The 25,610-nt window shown below is 47.5% G+C and overlaps 1 protein-coding gene across 2 annotated transcripts in view; it reads right to left on the minus strand.

Moving 5' to 3' along the window:
- Positions 1 to 25,610, minus strand: part of EIF5B (eukaryotic translation initiation factor 5B) — a 697,227-nt gene that overhangs the window by 350,099 nt on the left and 321,518 nt on the right. For both annotated transcript variants that reach the window (XM_086934729.1, XM_086934728.1), the window contains exon 10: positions 17,512 to 17,804. In XM_086934729.1, the coding sequence (XP_086790855.1) occupies positions 17,512 to 17,804 (293 nt within the window). The remainder of the gene's footprint in view (positions 1 to 17,511; positions 17,805 to 25,610) is intronic.

The following is a 25,610-nucleotide window of genomic DNA, read 5'->3' on the forward strand; positions in this document are numbered from 1 at the left end:
GGCAAGTTCAGGCAACCAAACTCTAGGACTTCAGGAGCCAGATCGCAAGGTTCAACTGTTGCGGATCTGGGTGCTGAATGTCTCCATGGCTCTGCGTTAAAAGACTGGGTGTTAATCGCAGCCTTTGATGAGGCACCATGGAAAGTTCTAGGAACGTGGTGTACCATGGTTGCCTCGCCCACGTTGGAGCAACTAGGATGAGTGTCATGGAGTGTTGTCGCAGTTTGCGTGCCACTAGTGGTATGAGCGGGGCTGGGGGAAAAGCGTACGCAAACCTGCTTGACCAGTTCATCCATATTGCATTGCCCTGAGACTGCGGATGTGGAAACCTGGCGGCGAAGCTTTGGCATTTTGCGTTTTCCCTTGTGGCGAACAGGTCTATCTCTGGGTGACCCCACTGCTGGAAGTACGGCTGTAGCACTGAGGGAAGCATCTCCCACTCGTGCATCTGGTGGCTGTGTCTGCTGAGCAGATCCGCCATCTGGTTGTCCTTGCCTGGGAGGTGTTCCGCCATGAGGAATATGTTCCTTTGAATGGCCCACTTCCATATGCTTTGCGCTAGGTGTGACAACTGTGGAGAGTGTGTTCCTCCCTGCTTCTGTATGTAGTACATGGCAGTCATGTTGTCCATCCGGGTCAATACGACTTTGTTGCACAAATGTAGCTTGAACGCCTTCATTGCCATGAAGATTGCCATCAGTTCCAATAGGTTGATATGCATCTTCTTTTGCTGTGTCGTCCATAGTCCCTGTACTGTGTAATGGAGGACATGCGCTCCCCAGCCCAGGAGAGATGCGTCTGTCGTCAGCACTATTTGTGGTACAGGCTCTTGGAATGGTCGTCCCCTGCATAGGTTTTGTGGGTTCCACCAATGCAGAGAGTGGTATGCGCGACCGTTCACCAACACTAGGTCTTTCAATTGTCATTGAGCCTGGTTCCACTGCCGTGCTAAGCACTCCTGAAGCGGACGCATGTGTAGTCTCGCGTGAGGGACTATGAAGATGCAGGAGGCCATCATGCCCATCAACTGCATAAACACCCGTGCTGGGAGCGAGTGTTGGGGTCTGAATTTCTGAATCAGTAATTGAATGCTGTTGATTCTTGCTGAGTTTGGCTGTGCCTTTGCTACCAGAGTGTCTATTGTTGCTCCCAGGTACTGTTGTACGTGAGCGGTTTGGAGATGAGACTTTGCGTAGTTCAATGAGAATCCGAGGCTGTGGAGGAGGTGACTAGTGCGAGACATGTGGCTGGCACATTGCTGGACTGACTTTGCTTGGATGAGCCAGTCGTCCAGATAGGGGTAGACGTGGACATGGCTTCTCCTCAGGTGCGCTGCTACCGTCGCCTGGCACTTGGTAAACACCCTGGGGGCTGTTACCCCGAAAGGTAGTACCTTGAACTGGTAATGTTGATTTTGTATGGTAAACCGGAGATACTTCCTGTGTGCAGGATTGCCAGGAAGTCTCCCTGAGTGAGCAATGGCAGAACCTGTTGTAAAGTGAGCATGTGAAAATGTTCTGATAAGATGTATTGGTTTAGGGGCCTGAGATCCAGTATTGGCCTGAGAGACCTGTCCTTTTTGGGTATTAAGAAGTACAGCGAGTATACCCCTGTGCCCTGTTCCTGGATGGGGACGAGTTCTATGGCCCCTTTTTGCAGCATGCTGATAACTTCTTGCTGCAATAAGTCTATGTGCTCTGCAGACATAGGACGGTGTCTTAGGGGTATGTTGGGTGGAGTGGAAGTGAGCTCTAGACAATAGCCATACTGAATAAGTTGTCTTACCCACCTGTCTGTGGTAATGCTCTCCCAGACTGGCAGGAACTGTTGTAATCGCCCCCCGACCGGTGTTACATGGTCCGGGGGCAGTGACAAGGCGTCACTGTTTCTTATTGGCGGAGGATCTGGTGTTGTTGTTCCCTCGTCCTCTGCCTTTGCTGCTGTTTCCACGGTATCCACCTCTATTGTTTTAATTATAGGTGGTCTGCGTGCTCCCTTTATTGTATGGAATCTGTTGTGATGCCTAGCCTCGTGTAGCTCCTCTGTTACTGGAGCGACGAAAGGAACCTACTCTGAACTGTTGGGACTGCAAGGCACCCATAGACTTGGCTGTTTCTGTGTCTTTTTTAATCTTTTCTAAGATTGTGTCCACATCAGGACCAAATAAAAAAATCAAGGTTTACAGGCTGATTCAATAATGTTGTTTGAATTTCAGGTTTGAACCCAGAGATGTGCAACCATATGAGTTTCCCCTCCTGGATTAACAGTTCTGCTCCCTCTTTGTAGGCCTCAGGCAAATGTTGAAGCAGTTGCTCTAAAGTGTCATAATGCGCCCTATCGTATCTGGCTAATAGGGCCTGTGTATTAGAAATTATCCAGATATTAGCGGCTTGAAAAGCCACCCTTTTCCCTGAAGCTTCTAATACTTTAGATTCCTTGTCTGGAGGAGGAGCATCACCCGTATTTTGTGAGTTGGCTCGCTTACGAGCATTTGAGACCACCAAAGAGTCTAACGGCAACTGTCCCTTAATATATGTAGGGTCCACAGGCGACGGTCTGTATTTTCTTTCAATCCTGGGGTTAATAACCCTTGCTCTAGTGGTTTCTTTGAAAATGTTCCCTGCGTGTTTGAGGACACCTTTTAGCATTGGTAAAGTTTTAACAGATTTCTCTGAAGTGGAGAAAGTGTCAAACAGGAAGTCCTCCTCAACTGGGTCAGCATGCATGTCCACATCATGATTTAGTGCTGCCCTTTCAATTAAAGCGTGGAACGCAGCTGCATCTTCTGTTGGTGAAGTTTTATCAAGATAAGAAGGAGTATCCAGAATAGTTTGTGACCCCCCCTGGTAAGCAGGGTCCGTCCAGGCTTGAGTCTGGTCATCCTGATTCGTGTCCGCAGGGTAATGATATTGTTCGTCATCGTCATACCCCATATCCTCAGTAGTGGGTGTGGGAGAGTATGCAGAAGTGTCCTGGCCATGGTACCTCACAGTCTCAAAAAGGACAGGAGACGTTGAAGAATCCCTTTTCTTCTTGAGTGGAATTTTGTATGATTCCAGAGGATTTTCTGACCTGATCTTTCTTTGATAAATAGTAAGTCTACCAGATTCGGAGTCGATATGTAGCTTCGACTGGGCATCATATGAGGGCTCCTGGTACAAAACGTTCTCTTCTAGAGGATGTGTCCTTTTTTCCAATGACACCTTCTTGGTCGTTTCGACCCCAGGTTTGGGATCGAGCGCTTTAGGGCGTGCAGTCAGGGGCAGTCCGAATGTTATCAGCAGCACAGTGTCTTTAGACAGACCGACCTTCTTCGGGGCCGGCGTCGATGGAGGCCCGACCGATTTTGCCTTTTCGCCAATAAGTTTATGTCCTATCGTCGACTTCGGCGCTTGTGGCGTCGGAGGCGCGCTTTTCTGTCTTGACTCGACGTGGTCCTTCGAGGCGCTTTTGGATTTCGACTCGAGGCCTTTGACGAGCTGGGGCCTGTCGACTTGATGCTTCGGATCGAGAAGCTTCCGAGATTAGAGTCCCTTGTTTGTGTCGCTGTCGACTTCTTCGGTTCGACGTGCTTGGTTTTTATGTTGGACTTTAGCGCACCGATCTTCGGTTCGACACTCTTCACCTTTGACCCCGTAGGGTCGTCAACACCTTTTTTGTTCGTCGACTCCGATGGGTTCGAGCTCTTCGATCCGAAGACTGACTTTAGCAGTTTCGGTTTCGACTCGACGGCTTTCAGTTTCGTTTTAAGTAGTTGGACCGATTGCTCATGTGATATATTCTTAGCCAGGCCTTGACGCTTCACTGGCTCTTCACTTAGCCCCAATCCTGGCTTGGCCCATAGATCTCATGCTTCAGTGCCATGGTTACACTCGTGGGCAAGTTGTGCTCTATGCAAATACACATAAAATAACATAACGAATATGCTACTTACCAGTATGCATCTGTTCTTGGCATGTAGGGCTGCTGACATTCATATCTGTGCATAGATCGCTGCCTAGTGTTGGGTCCGGTTGATCGCACATTGTTGTCCTGGAAGAGTCTTCGAAGTATCACGAGATAGGTGGCTCCTCCCCTGCGCATGGGCATCGACTCATCCTCAGATTGTTTTTTAGCCATAGTATTGTATTGTAGTGTATTGTATTATATATTTGATTTATATAGCGCTTATCACCCAGGGGTCTCTAAGCGCTTGCCTTGGGAACCCGTCCTGGCTTTTCCCTGTGAGATAGCCCCTACAGGGCATCCCCAAGGTGAAAGCCAGGCATCCCGCCGCGGGGGGCCGTTGTGGAGATTAAGCAAGCTTAATGCCCAGAGTTGCAGAGTGTGAACCCATGATTAGGTCAGGCACCGAAGCGAGAAATATCGAGTCAGTGGACATTTGAGCTCAAGACCCTGCCGCGTCGGGAATTGAACCCTGGTCCCGGGTCTGACCTCTGCTTCAGGGTCTGCCTGCTCTAACCAGTGAGCCACACTTCTCCATTGTGGCCAAGATGGAGTGAAACTAAGTGAATGATGACCATGCTAGAAGTATATGTGAATGCTGCAGCCGCTACAGGCGCCGGGGAGGAGGGCGGGCGATATGAATGTCAGCAGCCCTACATGCCAAGAACAGATGCATACTGGTAAGTAGCATATTCGGTTCGAGGCATGTGGGCTGCTGAATTCATATCTGTGCATAGAATACATAGCAGTCCCTCCATTACCGGCGGCCGCCTGTGCCAGCTGCAGCAGTTTGGAAAAGTGTTTTTAGAACAGCCTGCCCTACAGCTGCCTGCTGTTTGGAGTGCACATCAACACAGTAATGTTTTGTAAATGTGTGTGGTAGAACATGTGGCTGCTCTGCATATGTCTTCCAAAGGAATATGTCCAAGGAAAGCCATGGAGGTCCCCAACTTTCTGGTGGAGTGGGCCCGTGGTGGAATGGCGAGAGTACGCTTGGCTTTCAGATAGCAGATATGAATACATTTAACGATCCACCTGGCTATACCAGCCTTGGAAATGGGGTTACCTTTGTGTTGTGGCGCAAAGGCAACAAAGAGTTGTTTAGTTTTCCTAAAATCCTTGGTCCTATCAATGTAATACATTAGGGCACTTTTGACGTCAAGCGTGTGGAGCATTCTCTCCGCCAGGGACTCTGGATTTTGGAAGAACACAGGTAGTTCTATAGTCTGGTTGATATGGAACTGAGACACTACCTTAGGAAGGAATTTAGGGTTAGTGCGAAGCACCACCCTGTTAGAATGAATTTGAATAAATGGCTCTTGGATAGTTAGTGCTTGGAGTTCACTAACTCGTCGTAGCGACGTAATCGCTATAAGGAAAGCCACTTTCCATGTCAAGAATTGAATCTCGCAGGGATGCAGTGGTTCAAAAGGGGGACCCATCAGCCTGGTGAGGACCACATTGAGGTTCCACTCCGGAGCTGGTGGCGTCCGCGGAGGAATGACTCGTTTGAGTCCTTCTAGAAAGGCTTTAATGGCAGGCACCCTGAAAAGTGAGAGGTGTTGTCTGTTTTGGAGATAAGCAGCCATTGCGGATAAATGTATGCGAATGGAAGAATAGGCCAGGTTACATTTGTACAAATGTAAAAGATAACAAATGATGTTCTAAATAGATGCATCCAGCGGGTTAATGTTGTGGCCTGCACAATAAATGACAAACCGCTTCCACTTCGCCGCATAGCATGCTCTAGTGGTGGGCTTCCTTGCCTCCCGGATGATGTCCATACAGTCAGGAGGTAAGTTGAGGTAGCCAAACTCTAAGACCTCAGGAGCCAGATCGCCAGGTTGAGCTGTTGCGGATCTGGATGCTGAATGTCGCCATGGCTCTGCGTCAAAAGCCTGGGTGTGAGGCGCCGCCTTTGATGCGGTACCACGGACAGTTCCAGAAACGTAGTGTACCATGGTTGGCGAGCCCACGTTGGAGCAATCAGGATGAGAGTCATCGAGTGCTGCTTACGGTTGCGTGCCACCAGCGGTATTAGAGGTGCTGGGGGAAAAGCATATGCAAATTTGCCTGACCAGTTCATCCATATTGCATTGCCTTGCGACTGTGGATGTGGAAACCTGGCGGCGAAGCTTCGGCATTTTGTGTTCTCCTTTGTGGCGAACAGATCTATCTTTGGATGACCCCACCTTTGGAAGAACGGGCGGAGTACCAATGGATGTATCTCCCACTCGTGCATTTGGTGGCTGTACCTGCTGAGCAGGTCCGCCATCTGATTGTCTTTGCCTGGGAGGTGTTCTGCCATGAGGAAGAGGTTTCTCTGAATGGCCCACTTCCACATGCTCTGAGCCAGATGAGACAGCTGTGGAGAGTGTGTTCCTCCCTGCTTCTGAATGTAGTACATGGCCGTCATGTTGTCCGTCCGGATCAACACGACCTTGTGGCACAGATGTACTTTGAAGGCTTTTAGTGCCATGAAGATCGCCATCAGTTACAGAACATTGATGTGCATCTTCCTTTGCTGTGGTGTCCATAGTCCCTGCACAGTGTAATGGAGTACATGAGCTCCCCATCCCTGGAGAGAAGCGTCCGTCGTCAGGATGATCTGTGGCACAGGCTCTTGGAACGGTCGTCCCTTGCAAAGGTTTTGTGGATTCCACCAATGCAGAGAGTTGTATGCCCGACCGCTCACCAACACTAGGTCATTCAACTGTCCGTGAGCCTGAGTCCACTGACGTGCTAAGCACTCCTGAAGCGGACGCATATGTAGTCTCGCGTGCTGGACTATGGAGATACAGGAGGCCATCATGCCTATCAACTGCATGAACACTTGCGCTGGAAGCGAGTGTTGGGGTCTGAATCGTTGTATCAGCGATTGAATGCTGTTGACCCTCACTGAATTTGGCTGTGCTGTGGCTGCCAGAGTGTTTATCGTCGCACCCAGATATTGCCGTATGTGGGCGGGTTGCAGGTGGGACTTTGGGTAATTCAGTGAGAATCCCAGATCGTGTAGAAGGTGAATGGTGTGGGACATGTGGGCGGCACACTGCTGGGCTGACTTTGCCTGGATGAGCCAGTCGTCCAGATAAGGGTAGAAGTGAATGTTTTGTCTCCTTAGGTGCGCTGCCACCGTCGCCAGGCACTTTGTAAACACCCTGGGTGCCGTGGTGACCCCCGAAAGGCAAAACCTTGAACTGGTAATGTTGGTTTTGGATGGTCAACCGGAGGTATTTTCTGTGTGACGGGTGCAGCGGAATGTGAAAATACGCATCCTTTAGGTCTAAAGTTGCGAGGAAATCCCCCTGACTGAGCAACGGAATTACTTGCTGCAGGGTCAGCATATGAAAGTGCTCCGATAGAATGTACTGATTGAGGGGTCTGAGGTCCAGTATGGGTCTGAGGGACCCGTCCTTCTTTGGTATCAAGAAGTACAGTGGGTAAACTCCTGTGCCTCTTTCTTCCACAGGCAGGAGCTTGATTGCCCCTTTTTGCAGCATGATGATGACCTCCTTCTGCAATAAGTGCAAGTGCTCGTCGGACATAGGACGGTGTCTTGGGGGCAAGTTGGGTGGAGTGGATGTTAACTCCAGAAAATAACCGTACTGTATGAGCTGTGTGACCCACCTGTCTGTGGTGATGGATTTCCAGACCGGCAGGAACTACTGAAGTCTCCCCCCGACCGGTGTTGCGTGGTCGGGGGGCAGTGACAAGGCGTCACTGTTTGTTGGTGGCAGAGGATCTGGAGTTGTTGTTTCCACGACCCCTGCCTTTGGCGCTGTTGCCACGATATCCACCTCGACTTTGTTTGGTGTATGTGGACTGCGTGTTGCCTTTGTAGTACTGCGTGGTTTGGGAGAGCTGGCCTCTGGAAACGCCTCTAGTGCTTGAGCGTCGAAAAGACCCACCCCTGAATAGCTGGGACTGCAAGGCCCCCATGGACTTAGCAGTTTCAGTGTCCTTCTTAATCTTTTCCAAGGTGGTGTCCACCTCTGGGTCAAACAGATGATCTGGATTTACTGTCTGATTAAGAATGGTGGTCTGTATCTCTGGCTTAAACCCCGAGATTCTGAGCCAGGCAGGTCGTCTCAACATGACACTAGTGTTGACAGCTCTGGCCGCGGTGTCAGCCGCGTCCAGTGCACATTTAATTGAAGCATTGGATATTAGCTTCCCCTCTTGAATGAGCATCTCAGCTGCCTCCTTGTTTTCGTCTGGCAGGTGCTGCAACAGGGTCTCCAGTGTGTCATAGTGTGCCCTGTCATACCTCGCTAGAAGTGCTTGTGTATTGGAAATGCGCCAGATATTGGCCGCTTGGGCTGCCACCCTTTTCCCTGATGCCTTAAACACCTTAGATTCTTTGTCTGGGGGAGGAGCATCACCTGTTGTTTGAGAATTGGCCCTCTTCCGGGCATTTGAAACAACAAGAGAGTCCAAAGGCAACTGTCCCTTGATGTAAGTAGGATTAGTAGGCGGTGGTTTATATTTCTTCTCAATCCTAGGGTTTATCACCCTGGCTCTGGTAGGCTCCTTAAAGCTCTCCCCAGCATGTTTTAAGACACCCTTTAACATAGGTAGAGTTTTGACAGTTCTTTCTGAGACTGAAAAGGTATCAAAAAGAAATCCACGTCAATGGGGTCAGCATGGAGCTGGACGTCATGGTTTTTGGCCGCCCGTTCAATGAGGGCATTAAACGCTGCTGAATCCTCAGTAGGCGACGTTTTCACAGAATAGAGTTGAGTGTCTGGGGCAGAATGAGGATCACCTGGGTCAGCACCAGCAGCCCAGGGTTCATTGGTATCATCAGGGTCTGTGTAGACAGGATAGCTGTACTCATCCTCATCATCGCCTTCCCCAGTGTCCACGTCAGAGTAAGTGGGTGAGACATCATGGGCATGTGGAGAAAGTGGTTCCACAAGAACAGGAGTCAAAGTGGAATCCTTCTTTTTCTTTAAAGGAATTTTGTAGGACTCCATTGGCTGTTTCGGGGCAATTTTCCGTTTATGGAGGGAAAGTCTGCCCGTTTCGGCATCAATAAAGTGTTCTTGTTGTTCTTCCAATGAAGATTGCCGATGTTTCAAGGTGGGAACCACCGTCGGCGACTTCGGCACCGAGGACACCTTCTCGGGCACGCTGGCGACCATCCTAGGGGTGAAAGCCTTCGGCGCCACCTTCGGCAGCAACGTGAAGTGAATGGGCGTAGACGCTTTGTGAGGTTTCTCGACCGGCTTCGAAGGTGGAGGATCTCTTGGGCCGACAGCCGAGGCCTTCTCCTCGATGCGCTTTAGGGAGTCCGCCACTTGCTTGGAGAAAGCGGCGGACGGTTGCGTCGATCCGACGGGATCCTTCGAGGCACCACTAGGCGTGTACTCGCGGGTCGCGCTGCTTTTGGCCTTGTGTTGTTGAGGCGGAGTCTCGAGAACCTATGGATCACCGAGTCCTTTGTTGGTGTCGACCGTCTTCGGCGCAGATTTACTCGGCTCGACCACCTTGACCTTTGTCATCGGCGTGGCAGACTTCGTCTCGACGCCCTTGACCTGTCTTCGGATCGACAACACCCTTCTGTTTTGTTGGCGCCGAGGGCTTCGAGGCCTTCGATCCGACCAAAGTAATGCGCACTTTCGGTTTCGAGGGGGGCACCAGTGCTTTTGCTTGCATCGAGACCGTTGGTTTCACTTTCGGTTTCGATTTTGCAGGGTGCGGCTCAATAGTAATGTCCGTAGCCGAGCCCGAAGGCGGGCCGTAGAACCCATTGTAAGATCTTGGGTAAGGCCTAGTGGCGATCCCTCGACCTGAGCCTTCTGAAGCGTTACGGCCCCAATGTCAGTTTGAGGTAGCTCTTCGCTCGAGCTATCTTCCATGGCCCCGAAGGCCCCGTCGTCGTCTCCTACCTCGTCGACGACTTCTTCAGCTTCGAACATTTCAGCGTCCGCGTCGTAGTTATAGTCGACCTCCGACGCGGGATTCGACAGGTTTTCACCAACTCTCGGTCAGCTTCCTCCTCAACATCCCCGGCATCGAAGATGTCCACAGGCGCCGGTGCAGTGTGCTGGGCCTCCTGGCGCGCAGCGCGTCGATGCTTAAGCGTCTTCTTGGATCTGAAACGGGAACAAGCCATGCAACTGGCTTCATCATGGTCCGGCGACAGACACTTGTTACACACCGGGTGGACGTCGATGTGGGGATACTTCGAGTTGCAGACGGGACATCTCTTGAACGGGCTCCGTTCCATGATGAGTAGTCGATAAGGTCTGTGGCATCGACTGGGCCTTCTGCGCCGAAAGCATGCGGTTGTATGTAATCCAGCTCGGAACCGAGCTGGAAGAATTAGGCACTGAACGCAAGACTATACCGACGAAGAAAACCTTTGGCCTTAAGAAAGCTTTTTATCGATTGCGACTAGAGGGAACCAATATACATCCGAACTCAATTGCGGAAAAAAACAATCTGAGGATGGAGTCGATGCCCATGCGCACTGTAGTCCAGGGGAGGAGCCACCCATCTCGTGATACTTCGAAGACTCTTCCAGGACAACAATGTGCGATCATCCGGACCCAACACTAGGCGGCGATCTATGCACAGATATGAATTCAGCAGCCCACATGCCTCGAACCAGTGGACTCTAAGCTACCATGTGCATACATGCCAATACACTCAATTCAGGCAGAAGACTCCCAATTTTTGAAGTAGAAAATTGCCTTATTTTGGCAGTCCCCCACCTGAAATTGCCTCTGCTTAAATAGAAGTCAATGAGAGAAATACATTCTGGCGATAACTTTTTACATTTATCCCACCTTCTACTTCTAAAATGTTTGAATGTATTCCAACTACCCGATGAGGGTATGTGAAGGCTCTTGTCTAAACTCAGGAAGAATTTTTCCTTTGTTAGGAAACCCCTCACTCACCACCTGGTGGTGACTTGCTTCATCATCGGGGCCCACCCAAGTGGCCTAGCGTCACTCGGGTGTGCTTCAACACCTGCAACTGCAGTGGAGCTGGTAGTGAAATGTGGGGTGCAAACAAAAAAGAATGTGAGTGTTAAAAATGTCCTGGTATTCTTTAGTATAGAGTTTTAATAAAAAAGATACTGGACAAAATTAAAAGATCGGGTTGAGATAAAAGTGGGGGAGTTACGGTCCACTTATCTCTATTTTATGTGTTGGTCGACATGTTTCTACCATTAGGGGAAAATCCCCGGTATTCCTCAGGACCAAAAACCAAGGAAGTGGGTGGTATGTGCCCCCTAAAAGACACACCCAGTCCTAAATCCTTGGAAAACCAGAAGAAAAATCAACTTCTGGGACGCACACCTTAAATGGAGGGTGCTTTGAAAACCTGTAGGGAAGGAAAGGAAATGAATAAAATAATTACTATCCTGTTACGTAGTGTAGTGCTAGAGTGCAGGATTCGTGCAATTATTCTGGCTTCCCACAGTGGTGTTTTGCACAGTGCCTTCATCGGAGCTGAGCGTGTCTACATGTGTTTGTGCAAACGTGCTCTTAGCTATGGAGATAGTATATCTATGGAGTAAGGTCTGATATTGGCCTTAGTGCGTGCTATATGAGAAAGAGACATGCTGGCATCAAACTCAGGGGTGCACTATGTAGGAGTGCTCATATTGTGTACCGCCGTGGGTTGAGTAATGTGCCAGCTAGGTAACATTAAATTACTTCTGTATGACCTGATCACAGTATGTGGTCAACAAAAAAAGACAAACTGGACTGACATACACACACAACATAGAATGATACAAAACTTCAGATATGGCAGATTGAAACAGGGCTTACAGTGCTAAAGCTCAACTCGAGCTGCATCAGGCAGGAGGGGGGCGCTACGCCGGTACCAACATAATCTAACGAAAAAAAGAAGATATGTTGGATGTGAGGGGGGGTTCCCTTTTTAGGCGCTGGCGTAGGCCTCCGTTGTTGGTCCTGTCTGTGAGGAAAGAAAGGAATAACTTACAGTTTTCAGGGCGCGATCAGGCAGTTCACCTACTTCCCCGTGCTCGCTGCTCGGTAGGAATGAGACAGCGTGGGCGTGGTGTTTAAAAGCGTGAAGTTGCTTCCGGTCCAGGCAGGGAGAGTATGGGTGCCTTAGAGGGACAACGGTGGGCAAGGTTACTGGCAGGAGCCGCGCATGCGTGGTAGCGCGATAGCCGCGCATGCGTGGTAGCGCGAGGTTAGGATGCCGGTGGGCGGGGGAACGCTAGGCATGGTGATGGGCGGTTGGCTTGGCAACGGCCAAACGATGCGCCTGCGTGGAGGAGATGTAAACAAAGTTCGCCCGGGAGTTGCGGAGTGGGCCACCCGGAGCCTTGTATTATTGGCAATCAGATAGATCAAAGGGTACGCAAGGCACCAGTATAGCGCTGAGTCTGCGCAGATGTGTACATAAGTGGCCCTGGAGTGGCGGGGTATGTCGCCCGGCGCCATGTGTAGAATAATCACAGGGGAGTAAAGGGAAATTGTGGGATTGTAGGTATCTGGGTCAGAGAATCTCCTTGGGACCTAGTCGGAGATGACAAATTGCGTATCATATACAGACAGGAGTAGTTTCTGCAGTCTGTAGGGGGTATTTACGTGATGAAAGACACACAAAGGGGGGTGCCATTAGTGTCATTTGTGGAAAACACTAGAAAAGTATGGGGAACAGGACAAGAGTTATCCTGAGTAACTGGTTGGAGATGTTAAGGGGGTCTAGTAAACGAACTGAAGGGGTCTCTTCCGTCAGTGGGGCATGCTGCGCCAGGGTAAGAAGGAAGAGTGACCGACAGCCAAAGGTGTAATCATAACTGTGGAAGCTGGTATTCCGGCAGATAAAAGGGGTTCATCTCAGCACAGAGTTCCAAGGGATATTATCATTAAGCCCATGGATATGAGTGGAAAGTCTATATATCCATCTCTGTTCCTTTTCAAATAAGCGGGCCTGGATGTTGGGGCCCGCTTGCAGCTGTTCGATGACCGTCCATTTCATGTCGTTTGTAGTGTGGTGAGCCGTTAGAAAATGATCTGTGAGTTTCGTTACGTTCTTTTTACATCTTATTGTACTTCTGTGTTCACAGATTCGTTGTTTGATTTTTCGCGTCGTCATGCCGACGTACGATTTGCCACAGGTGCAGATGATAAGGTAAATTACATTGGAGCTATTGCAGTTAGTGTGGGACCTCTGCTCCCATGTCTTTCCTGGTTCCAAAATGATGGTCTTGGTATTTTCAGTGAGATGGCATACGCTGCAGTCCCCACAGCGTGAATGTCCAGTGACTGGTGGTAAACCCCAAATCTGAGTCAGTGTTGGTTCGTTGGTATTGTGATTATTTTTGGGTCTAGTGTTCACCAAGGTATTTTTTAGACTGTTCGCTTTTTTGTACGAGAAGAGTGGTTTTTCCCAGTGGAATGAACCGGAGTTGATGATTGACCAATGTTTTTTAATACTTTTACTCACTTCATTGGAAATGATATTGTAGGTCGTGACACATGTCAGAGGAATGTTCTCAGTATCTTTTACAACTTCCTCAAGAAGGGCTTGCCGTGGTTGGTTCCTTGCCCGTTGTCGGCATTTTTTTGTGATCTTAGTGGGGTATCCACGCTGAGACAGTTTTGTGGACAGGTCATCCGCTTGTTCTTTGAAATCCTGGAGATTGGTACAATTCCTCCGTAGTCTAAGGTATTGGCCATAGGGGAGGTTTTCCCGTAGGGGCCGCGGATGGAAACTCTCAAACCTAAGGAGGTTATTCTTGGCCGTAGGTTTGAAATGAGTCTTAGTGGTCAAGGTGTCCTGTTTTTTTGGGATTTCAATGTCTAAAAAGATCATTTTCTCTTTATCTATGCTGTGGGTGAAGTGTAGATGTGGGTCACGTGCATTGATCCAAGTGATAAAGGTTGTTAGTGTCTCCTGGGGGCCCTTCCAGATTGCCAACACGTCGTCAATGTAACGGCGCCAGAACACCAGGTTTCCAAGGTAAGGGTTGTTGGGTGAGAGTATGTGTTGTGTTTCAAAATCAAACACATAGAGTCCGGCTATGCTGGGAGCAAAAACACTGCCCATTGATGTGCCCCCTATTTGGAGGTACAGGGATCCCTCAAATTCAAAAAAGTTCCTTTTGAGAGCCAGGGTGGCACAGTCGATGATGAAGTTGACGGGTGTTCTGTGTTCCCATGTGGTTTTTTCCAGAGTTTCCTTCAGTACTCTTATAGTGGCGTCTTGGGGAATGTTAGTATAGAGACTCTCTATGTCCAGACTGATCAATATCATGTCTTCCTCCATTGTTATGGTTTCTAAGATGGTGAGGAGGTTTTTAGTATCTTTCAAATAGGTTGCAGTCCCTTGCACAATTGGTTTCAAAAAGTAGTCGCAGAATCTCGACAATGGTTCGAGGAGTGAGCCTATTCCGGATACTATGGGTCTCCCAGGAGGAGGATTTTTGTTCTTGTGCATTTTAGGGACTATGTAGAAATATGGTATTTTCTCTTCCGTCTTGGTCAGATAGTCCGCTTCCTGTTTGGATATTTCGCCTCTGTATTCTGCTTCTTCCACCAAGTTCGTAATTTCTCTTTTGAGATCATCTGTGGGATCCTGGGTGAGGGGGAGGTAATTGTTCCTGTCCTCTAACAATCGTCTGCATTCTTGTTGGTAATCGATGGCGTTCATAATCACTAGCCCTCCGCCTTTGTCGGCTGGTTTGATGACGATTGTATCGTCCCTTTTGAGGTCTGATAGAGCTCTTCTCTCTGCTCCACTGATGTTCTGATAGCGTTTGGGGATTCTTGTGGACTCTATGTCTTTAAACACTGCTTGCTCAAATGTGTTTATCTCCACAGGAACGGTGTGTGGTGGTGGAACAAAAGTTGACTTGATTTTTAGGCCTGTTTCATTAGGTATTTCCTCCGTGTTTTCTTTGTTGGTTTTCTCAAAGAACGCCTTGAGTTTTAATTTTCTGAAGAATCCTGCTAGTTCGCAGTGTAATTTGAATCTATCAAGATTTGCAGTTGGGACAAATCCTAGTCCTTTGTTGAGGACCTTCTTTTCGATGTCTGTTGCCAAGCCAACCGCCCATCACCATGCCTAGCGTTCCCCCGCCCACCGGCATCCTAACCTCGCGCTACCACGCATGCGCGGCTATCGCGCTACCACGCATGCGCGGCTCCTGCCAGTAACCTTGCCCACCGTTGTCCCTCTAAGGCACCCATACTCTCCCTGCCTGGACCGGAAGCAACTTCACGCTTTTAAACACCACGCCCACGCTGTCTCATTCCTACCGAGCAGCGAGCACGGGGAAGTAGGTGAACTGCCTGATCGCGCCCTGAAAACTGTAAGTTATTCCTTTCTTTCCTCACAGACAGGACCAACAACGGAGGCCTACGCCAGCGCCTAAAAAGGGAACCCCCCCTCACATCCAACATATCTTCTTTTTTTCGTTAGATTATGTTGGTACCGGCGTAGCGCCCCCCTCCTGCCTGATGCAGCTCGAGTTGAGCTTTAGCACTGTAAGCCCTGTTTCAATCTGCCATATCTGAAGTTTTGTATCATTCTATGTTGTGTGTGTATGTCAGTCCAGTTTGTCTTTTTTTGTTGACCACATACTGTGATCAGGTCATACAGAAGTAATTTAATGTTACCTAGCTGGCACATTACTCAACCCACGGCGGTACACAATATGAGCACTCCTACATAGTGCACCCCTGAGTTTGATGCCAGCATGTCTCTTTCTCATATAGCACGCACTAAGGCCAATATCAGACCTTACTCCATAGATATACTATCTCCATAGCTAAGAGCACGTTTGCACAAACACATGTAGACACGCTCAGCTCCGATGAAGGCACTGTGCAAAACACCACTGTGGGAAGCCAGAATAATTGCACGAATCCTGCACTCTAGCACTACACTACGTAACAGGATAGTAATTATTTTATTCATTTCCTTTCCTTCCCTACAGGTTTTCAAAGCACCCTCCATTTAAGGTGTGCGTCCCAGAAGTTGATTTTTCTTCTGGTTTTCCAAGGATTTAGGACTGGGTGTGTCTTTTAGGGGGCACATACCACCCACTTCCTTGGTTTTTGGTCCTGAGGAATACCGGGGATTTTCCCCTAATGGTAGAAACATGTCGACCAACACATAAAATAGAGATAAGTGGACCGTAACTCCCCCACTTTTATCTCAACCCGATCTTTTAATTTTGTCCAGTATCTTTTTTATTAAAACTCTATACTAAAGAATACCAGGACATTTTTAACACTCACATTCTTTTTTGTTTGCACCCCACATTTCACTACCAGCTCCACTGCAGTTGCAGGTGTTGAAGCACACCCGAGTGACGCTAGGCCACTTGGGTGGGCCCCGATGATGAAGCAAGTCACCACCAGGTGGTGAGTGAGGGGTTTCCTAACAAAGGAAAAATTCTTCCTGAGTTTAGACAAGAGCCTTCACATACCCTCATCGGGTAGTACTCCTCCTTTTTGTTTCTTTGATCCTTGACCAGGGAATCAGGAGTATTTCCCGTCCGACGTTCACGGACATAACTCCTTACTCTCCTATTTGTTTTCCATGTATTCCAACTACTCCAGCTCTTTCCTCTTATGCTTATTGTGAAAATTAACATTTTCAGATTTTTAGTCACAACCTGTATGACTTCGAGAGGACTCTTACATCTTGGGCGCTGTTCTCCTTCTAGCTATTAAACAACAGACTCCATCTTAAGTAAGTGATTTAGTAATCAACAAGCCTGCTGCAATTTAAAACCCAATGTATATGCAAATGAACCCTTATACATATACGTTGGAATACGTTGGTATCCTACACCCAGGTAAAAGTCAACTTTGTAAGCAAAAGGATGGCTAGTCTCTGACCCTTTTTTTAACGGTTTGCTCATGGTAACAAGCATAAGAATGCTCCTAAAAGTGCAATGTTTGGAACGTCAAAAAAAAAAAGGTTGTGTGTATTTTGGCGACAAAGATGATCATTGTGCATTTATCACAAACTTGTGGATAAGCAGAGCCATTCCGCAGTTACAGTATACTGCAGAAATGTAATTCAGAGAAACTGCACTATCTTGTAAAACCTTGAACTCAGACTGTTGTTACAGGGCAAGATAAAGGCAAAACATTAAAAAACACACACAACTAAGTTTACAGTTTTCTTCAAGTAGCAGCTAAATGAAGGGAATGGCACATTGAGGATGTAGACTAGTTAAGGAGCACCTGGCAAGAATTTTGATTTCTCCGGACCCAGACTGTGTAACAAAAGCAAGAGGTTGAGGATGTGAAGGAACTGAACAAATGGTAATAACATTTCTGGAGCTTTGATGAATTGCGAAAGACACAAAATAAGGTATTTGAGAAAATACACCCAGTCTACGAAGGCTAAGAGAGACATTACCAATAGCAGAAAACAGATCTGTGCTCACTTTACAAGCAATAATGTTAGCTAAGTAAAGGGCAAAGGAAGGGTGCGAGCAACAAACACCAGTGCAGAGTGAAACCAAACTTCATATTGAGTAACTATTCTATAAGCTGTACCTGGAAGCAAAAGTATGTGTCTAAGGTCAGAAACAATAGATGGGCTTGTTACCTCAATTCTTTGTTTTGCCTTGTCATATGCACGCTCTTCCTTTGTGCGATCGTCTTCTGAATCAGATTCAGACTCAGACGTAAAATCTTTGCTGCTCTTTTTGACAGTGGCTTTCTTTCCATCCACGTGAGTCTCTCCTTCCTTATCTGATGCCTTTTCATCATCTTCATCTTCACTGCCATCACTCTCATCATCTTCCTCATCGTCTTCACTCTCTCCGTCCTCGTCTTCCTCCTCGTCTTCCTCCTCTTCAGCATTATTCTCCTTCACTTCAATGTGAACTTTTTTGCTTTCTGTGGGAAGATAATGTCATAGAAAAAACAAAATCAGAGAAAGTGCTCAGATCACTTTAGAAGAATTAAGTCAGTTGTACAGAGCAAAGCACATCATTTACTACAGTTCCTCCATCCACTAGAGAAATTGTTAACTGCATTCCAGAAGGGTAGATTTCTGTTTGACGAACATCATGATTCACTTAGGTACATTTTTTTTTTTATTATTCTTTTTATTTCAAAAACAACAAGTCCGTTACAATCACAACTGCAACATAATATCTTTTCACTTTTCTTGGTTACATTTTGACATTCTTAGCAACCAGGTAGTTCCCCATTTTGCAAGATGATTCAAGCGTACTAGCTAAAGTCCTAGCAAATAGACTATCCGGGGTCTATTCTTTTGTTAGTGTGGAGTAGAAATACATTTCTGCAGTGTTGCCTCAGCTGGGCTTTGGCCCAAACTTCTGCTCCTGGGTTCGGCTACTCTATGAGGCGCCGCAGGCCAGGCTGCGGGTAAAATGGTTACAACTCCTGTGTGTTCGAGTTGCGAAGGGGCACAAGACAAGGATGTCCGCTATGCCCCATGATCTTTGCCATACAACTGGAGCCCTTAGCAGCCTGGGTCCATGGAGACCTGTTTAACAAGGGCATCACAGTGGAGGAGAATTGGGAGGATAATATATCTCTCTATGTAGACGAAATCTTGTTATATGTGAAAGAGCCCTGCTTCTCTATTGAGAATTCTACATATTTCTGGCATTTTGGGGATCTACGCCGGCTGGCTACCAAATAAAATGGGACAAGTCCATCATCTTCCCACTTTCCTCCGATAACCTGATCCTGCCACTCCGGTGTCCAGCCCCGATGGGAAAGGATGGGTTCACCTATCTAGGGATCTACATAACTAGGGACATGAAAACATTCCTTGCCCGCAACCAATTACCCCAGATCGACCGCTTTCAGCCCACACAAACCACTGGAGCACACTACCCCTCTCACTAATGGGATGGGCAGCCCTTTTTAGGTCTCGCCTCTCAATGCGCAAGCGCATTGAGCAGAGCGAGACTATATCGTCTTAAACAGACTTTACCTAACTGGGCGATTAGGTGCTGTGCCCGTGGCTTTTAGGTCAATGCGAAAGCGCATTGACCTAAAATGCGCGTGCACATCAAATCGCCGTCTGTTCCCTCAGTCGCACTCCTCCCACACCTTTGAAGTGAAGCTTAGCTTCACTTCAAAGGCATCCGCTCCCCCCGCCCCCTGCTTCACACGTCTCACGGACGCAAGGCCGTCTCGTATTTCTCCTCCCTCCCTCGCCTCCCAAGTGAATGCCATGCATCTGTGGGACACTCTGTTTTTGAGAATCCAATGACTGCCTGGTTGCCATTAACTTCACTTGAGAGCACAAGCCCAGAAGAAGCACAAAACTTGTAGGATAATCGTGCTCTGATACTACAGGTTCTGTTGCTGGCTACCTTGACCAAAGCCTGGACCTGATGACATCAACTCGTGTTAGTCTTTCTTCTTGTAATGGCCATTTCCATTCACGACAGGCTGATTTCTATTCCCCAACTAGCACAATCCGTGTGGAGCGTGATTGTTTTTCATCTGCTCTGATTAGTGTGCATTTTCCGCGATTACCGCAGAATATGTTTTGCTTCGTGCTAGTCTCCCTCCCCTGACCCTTGTTGGGTTTCTGGCGCCTTCGCCCAAGGGTGGGCGTCTGCTGGCTGCACCCTGCACCCTGCTCGTGGGCACCCAGCCCTTGTGTTTATTCAGCTATAAATAGAAACAGGGAAGGACAGGGGCAGATTCATCGATCGCACAATGGTTAGGATCGATAAACTGTGCAGGTCGATAAATGCAGCTCTGCTTTTTGTACGGCCACCAAAACATGTAGATCACCATCGCCGCCCCCCTCCCCCCTCCATCCCCCGTCACTGCTTTCTTTCTGGGTGGTACCCCTAGGGATGAACAGAGGCGTTGCACGGATATAATTGCTTCAATTTAGAGCAGGGCATGTCTTTTACATCGTGATTTGCCGATTGTCATGAAAAGTTCATTTTATAATTCAATAAAACATTACCTACAAAAAAGTGATGGCTGTCTGAACATAGAGCTCGGTATTTACGCACATCATCCAGTCGTAATAGAGGAACAATTGATAACTTTAGAACAGCTAAAAAGACTTCCAGATCGGCCTTTACCTTCCGTAGGTTCTGTGGTGATGGAATGTATGACGTTACGCATACATTCACAACGCATACCATCACAATGTCTTTTAAAACCGACTGCCCCCTCCTCCTGCTTTCCTCTGTTTCTAAAACAAACCGCCCCCCCCCCCCCCCAGCCGAATCCACTTTCCTGTTGAAGAAATGCCATAGCTGCTTGAAGCTTTTTCTATATCTGATGCTCTCAGAGTGTACTTTACGTATTTATTTTTCTAGCAGAGAGAAGTACACCGAAGGGCACATGTACGTTTCACAGAATTCATAAGTGTATACTCCTGTCAAATGTCAATACTGTGGTCTTGCGTGCAGCTGCATTAAACCGATTTGCATATTCTGTAGCCAGCACGCCTGTGTTCATTCACCTTTGTTTTAGGATTCAAGTTATACTCCCTTATTTCGCTGTGATCTTGTGTTTTTTTGGTAACTAAATAATGGTATTAATTACTACCAAACGCTCTCATTTTAGCAAATACCTCGCACATATTCAAACGTAAATCTCGCCATTTGCATGGAAATGTTTGCTCCAAAGACAAAGCCCACTGCGTTATTTTGCAAGGACTGGAACTTGTTACGTTATTCACAACCTTCGGTATCAATCAGGCAAGTTAACTGTAAGCAGTGTCTGAGGTCTGTGGCACAAAGGCCCCTGCTGCTTCACACTACGGCCCGTGTCTCTCCCCCATCGCCGCTCTCCCCGCTCCGCCACCTGCTGCGGCCGTTTCGCATTTGTCCTCCCCCCTCCCCACAGCAATGCCCTCCGTCTTGTTCGTCTTACTGTTTTTGTTTTTTTGGTAACTAAATAATGGTATTAATTACTACCAAACGCTCTCATTTTAGAAAATACCTCGCACATATTCAAACGTAAATCTCGCCATTTGCATGGAGATGTTTGCTCCAAAGACATAGCCCACTGCGTTATTTTGCAAGGACTGGAACTTGTTACATGCAATTACAACAAGAACTCCTGCAATAAACAAATGAACCCTCTGTGGTATCTTCTCTAAATTCAGTGATCGCTTCAGGTTATTCACAACCCTCAGTATCAATCAGGCAAGTTAACTGTAAGCTGTGTCTGAGGTCTGTGGCCAGAGGTCAGGCGCGCGCACACATTTTCTCTCCTATATTGCGCGCATTAACCTCCCGAGTTATCCTGTCTGGTGATTTATGAATTCCTACATACGATTAATTCATTCTGAGGCTGTTTCACATATTTTTTAATTCACGTTATAAACGTGCTGAGACTTTTAAGAAATTAGAAATTTTCAGGTAAACCATATCCCATTTTAGATGCATCGCCAACCTTGCATTTCTAAAATTATTTGCCCTACAGCGGGCTGAGTCTTCTGTTCAGTTGTTGTTTCCTGTCATGTCCTCTTCAAATCGCTTTTGTTCTTGCCCAAGATTGATTGATTAAGCCAGGCACAGATTTTACCGATTTTGTAATTTTAACGCGTTCTTGCCCTCCATTTGGCAGCAGTTATCCCATAATCACATTTTTATGAGCTGCTGATTATCTTCACTTTTATTGTAAATATTTTAATGCTACTGGATTTTGTTTTTAAAATGTGTTGGTGTTGCGTCTCTCCATCAGGTTTCTTGTCTCTTGAGATTATTCTATTGCAGTGATTTACTTGAATGCCGAATATACATTTCCATTTTTTCAGTTTAATTCTTTGTGGCGATCCTGCTATTTTTCTTGACCTCCAGTGGTTTTACTAATATATTTTAAGCTTTTCAATTTAATCTATATTCATTCTAACGCCCATTTCTCCTTTTTGGACTCTTCTGAGTTATGAGAGACTCTTCTGAATTATGAGATTTTTGAAAAACAGAGTCGATACATCAAATAATATAATCAAGGGACCCGTGCCCCACTGGCATGCACAATGAAGACAGGAGGACATAAAAACATAATAGCTTCCGTGAATTTCAGGGTGACAGTGTAATGTACAGCCTGCATATTCCATTCTACACCCCTCCCACTCTACACCCCTCTCTCTACACCCCTCCCTCTCTACACCATGCTTACACCCCTCTCTCTCTGCACCCCTCTCTCTCTACACCACGCTTACACCCCTCTCTCTCTACACCCCTCTCTCTCTACACCCCTCTCTCTCTGCACCCCTCTCTCTCTGCACCCCTCTCTCTCTGCACCCCGCTTACACCCCTCTCTCTAAACCCCTCTCTCTAAACCCCTCTCTCTACACCCCTCTCTCTCTCTACACCCCTCTCTCTCTCTACACCCCTCTCTCTCTACACCCCTCTCTCTCTACACCCCTCTCTCTCTACACCCCTCTCACTACACCCCTCTCTCTCTACACCACGCTTACACCCCTCTCTCACTACACCCCTCTCGCTTTACACCACGCTTACACCCCTCTCTCACTACACCCCTCTCTCTACACCCCTCTCTCTACACCCCTCTCTCTACACCCCTCTCTCTCTACACCCCTCTCTCTCTACACCCCTCTCTCTCTACATACCCTTCTCTCTCTACACCTCTATCGCCCTCACTCAATCTATCTATATATCTACCTATCTATCGCCCTCCCTCTATCTTTCGCCCTCCCTCTATCTTTCGCACTCCCTCTATCTTTCGCACTCCCTCTATCTATAGCTCTCCCTCTCTCTATCAATCAACCTCACTCTATCTATCACACTCACTCTATCTATCTGTCTATCGCATGACTACAGCATCACTCAGCACCACCACAGCATCACTCAGCACCACCACAGCATCAATCAGGGGCACCACAACATCACTATGCACTACCACAGATTCACTGAACGCCAGAACATCACTCGTCGCCACCACAACATCACTCAGCGCCACCAGAGCATCAGTCTGTGCAACCATTCAACAACAACTGGTTCAAATATGTTCTCTCAATGTTTCAAGGTTTATTACAAATGTCACAAAAAGATGTTAATATTTCACTTCTGTTCTTGGATTTTCGTCACAATAAAATACACTGAACATAATCTTCACAAAAGTTATTTAAAAAAGTTTAAGCTATTGCCATTATAAATTACAATAACTTTTTATTTAAGTATTAATTATAAAAAAATAAAGGCCATTGTTATTTGTAATATGAATACATATAAGTCACATAAATAAAACATATTGCATTACAAATGCTATAGGTGTCACATTTGCAAAAGTTATAACTATTGGCATTGTAAATGACAAAGCTATCAATTTAGCTATTTTAAAAACCAACACATAAATATAATATGTGTCATTTACAAGACCAATAGCTCCAACTTTTCTAATGCGAGACCTATTGCATTTCCAATGCTTGTTAAAATGATGACCCTCCCACGCATGCTCTACATCCTTCAGAACATACCTTTCAGAATAACAGACTCCTGCTTCTGTAGGATTATTAGCTTTTTGAGATCCCTGCTGGGGGGGCAGGAGGGGGGATCTCACTGGGGACACTGCAGTGGGGTGTCTATGGCGGTGGTCTGACGATTCCTAACTTGCATGCTTATTATTAGGACTCTCAACTGGTGGTGGTGATTGATTGGGTATTTGGGGGATCGGTCTGAACCACCATGTAGGGTGGACCGTTTAGTCATAGGAAGAAGGGGCTAACCAGCACTTTTATACGGCAAAAGCCGGGAGGGACTCGCTCCCACCCCACACAAGGGCGGTACTGCAGGCATGGAAAGCTTCCAACAAATGTCTGGGATGGGACAATAGACTGACTGCAGAGACCCCCTCCCTGGGACAGCGACAGCTTGGGGCGGGGGCGGGGGGATTAAGGGGTTAAAAAGCTGTGCGCCCACATACATTGGCACAATATAGGGATAGAAGAACTAGGTGATGTCTGGAGAGCAGGCACACTAGTGACATTCTAGGTGCTGCAATCAGCATACGAGCTGGCGCAGGGTGAGATTTTGGGGAATCAGCAGATGCAGCATGCCCTGAAACGCATCTACCGAAAGGGGAGCTCATCCCAGACTACTCCACCATGGATGATCGATTGATACTAGACCCGATGCCCCTCGAGGCAGTCTCCCTAACATATAGGAAGATAATAAACAACATGCTGGACTGTCTAGCCTCCCGTAGAGAGGAATGGGTAGTGGATCTGGGTCCCCTTGAGGACGAGGTGTGCATCGGGGTGTTGCAGTGCCCCAGAGAAATTGCTATACGAGCACGGTTCCACCTGGTGCAGCTTGGTATATTGCATAGATCCTACCTCTCTAGGTCACAGGCGTTCAAAATGGCCCACAGTGACTCAGGCGAAATCCCCAGAGGTTGTGGAAACGTGGGCACGTTCTACCAAACACTTTGGACTTGTCCGCTGATCCAAACCTTCTGGTCAGGAATAATAGAAACAATGAGGGAAGTACAAGCTAACCTGTCCGGCTTGAGGCCAGATGGCTGCTGCTGGATGTATTGGTGGAAGAGAAAGAGCCCAGCCACATACTTACTTGGATAAACATGGCGGCATGGGTGGCAAAGCGCAACTTAGCCAGACTATGAGGTGCAGGCAGGTCCCCAAAGATTAGGGAATGGGAAGAGGACCTGGACTGTTGCCAACTCGCGGAACACACAACATACCGCTCCTGAGGCTGCCCCCATAAATTGGAAAAGATCTGGGGTCCACGGAAACACCAGAGGGGTTCCATCGGCTAGGCTAAAGAAGGACATTTGGGGGGGAGGGGATGGGGGGGGGGTTCTACCATATAAAAGACTAGGCCAAGGGATCGAGACATTCCCTAATTGGGAAGGGTATGCTTCCTGGGAACAGAGCTGGGTCAAGTATCTGCATTGGTGTGGAGAAGGCCCCCTTCAAGTGGCCCTTGAATGTATATCACTTTGCCTTTTATTGATTTGTACTCTTAACCAACTGCTTAATAAAAAGATGTTTTAAAAAAATTGTATTGTGTTTTTTTCCTGTTCTGTGGCTTAATTTTGTTGTTTGTTACTGTTAAACACTTTACAATAAGTTCCTTTGTGCAAGCCTTGCTTCCCGAAGCCATAGCTACCCTGGGTTGAGCTTAAGGTTGTTCCATCGACCCTGACTTGACAAAAGACTAATGTGTATTCCACAGTATGGGTATTCAACAGTAAGGCTGCACAGCCACACCATATAAAACACCCAAATCCTCACTCTAAGGAGTAACAGAATAGAAGAACTTCTATAGAACAGATTAAGGATGATTATGGTAAAGTGTCCACTGAGCAAGCAGCAATCCTTGAGCAGTTCCATCAGAGACTATTAAAATGAATCTTAAACAAAGAGAGGGACAAGGTAGGCTGTATAACGGGGTTCAGCGTACATGCCCAAAATACTGAAGAACAAGACAGAGCACGCAGTTCCCCAGTGAGGAGGGTGGATGAACCAATGTGAGTGGAAGCACAAAGGAGGGGAATCCTCCTTGTCGGAACTAGAGTCCTCACACACCCAGCAAGCTAGGTGTCATGCTTCATCATATGGACTCGCTCCTCGTCAGGTCGGCGGTGCAATACCTGACGGGCACCCATAAAGGTGCTCTTTAGCGGAGTTCTCCTATTCCAGCCGTATGGTGCCATGGTTGTGAGGGCCCTAGGTGTAAGTGATAATGTGAATGAGTAGTG

This window comes from Lissotriton vulgaris, chromosome 8, assembly GCF_964263255.1.
Source record: "Lissotriton vulgaris chromosome 8, aLisVul1.2, whole genome shotgun sequence".
Classification (NCBI taxonomy): domain Eukaryota; kingdom Metazoa; phylum Chordata; class Amphibia; order Caudata; family Salamandridae; genus Lissotriton; species Lissotriton vulgaris.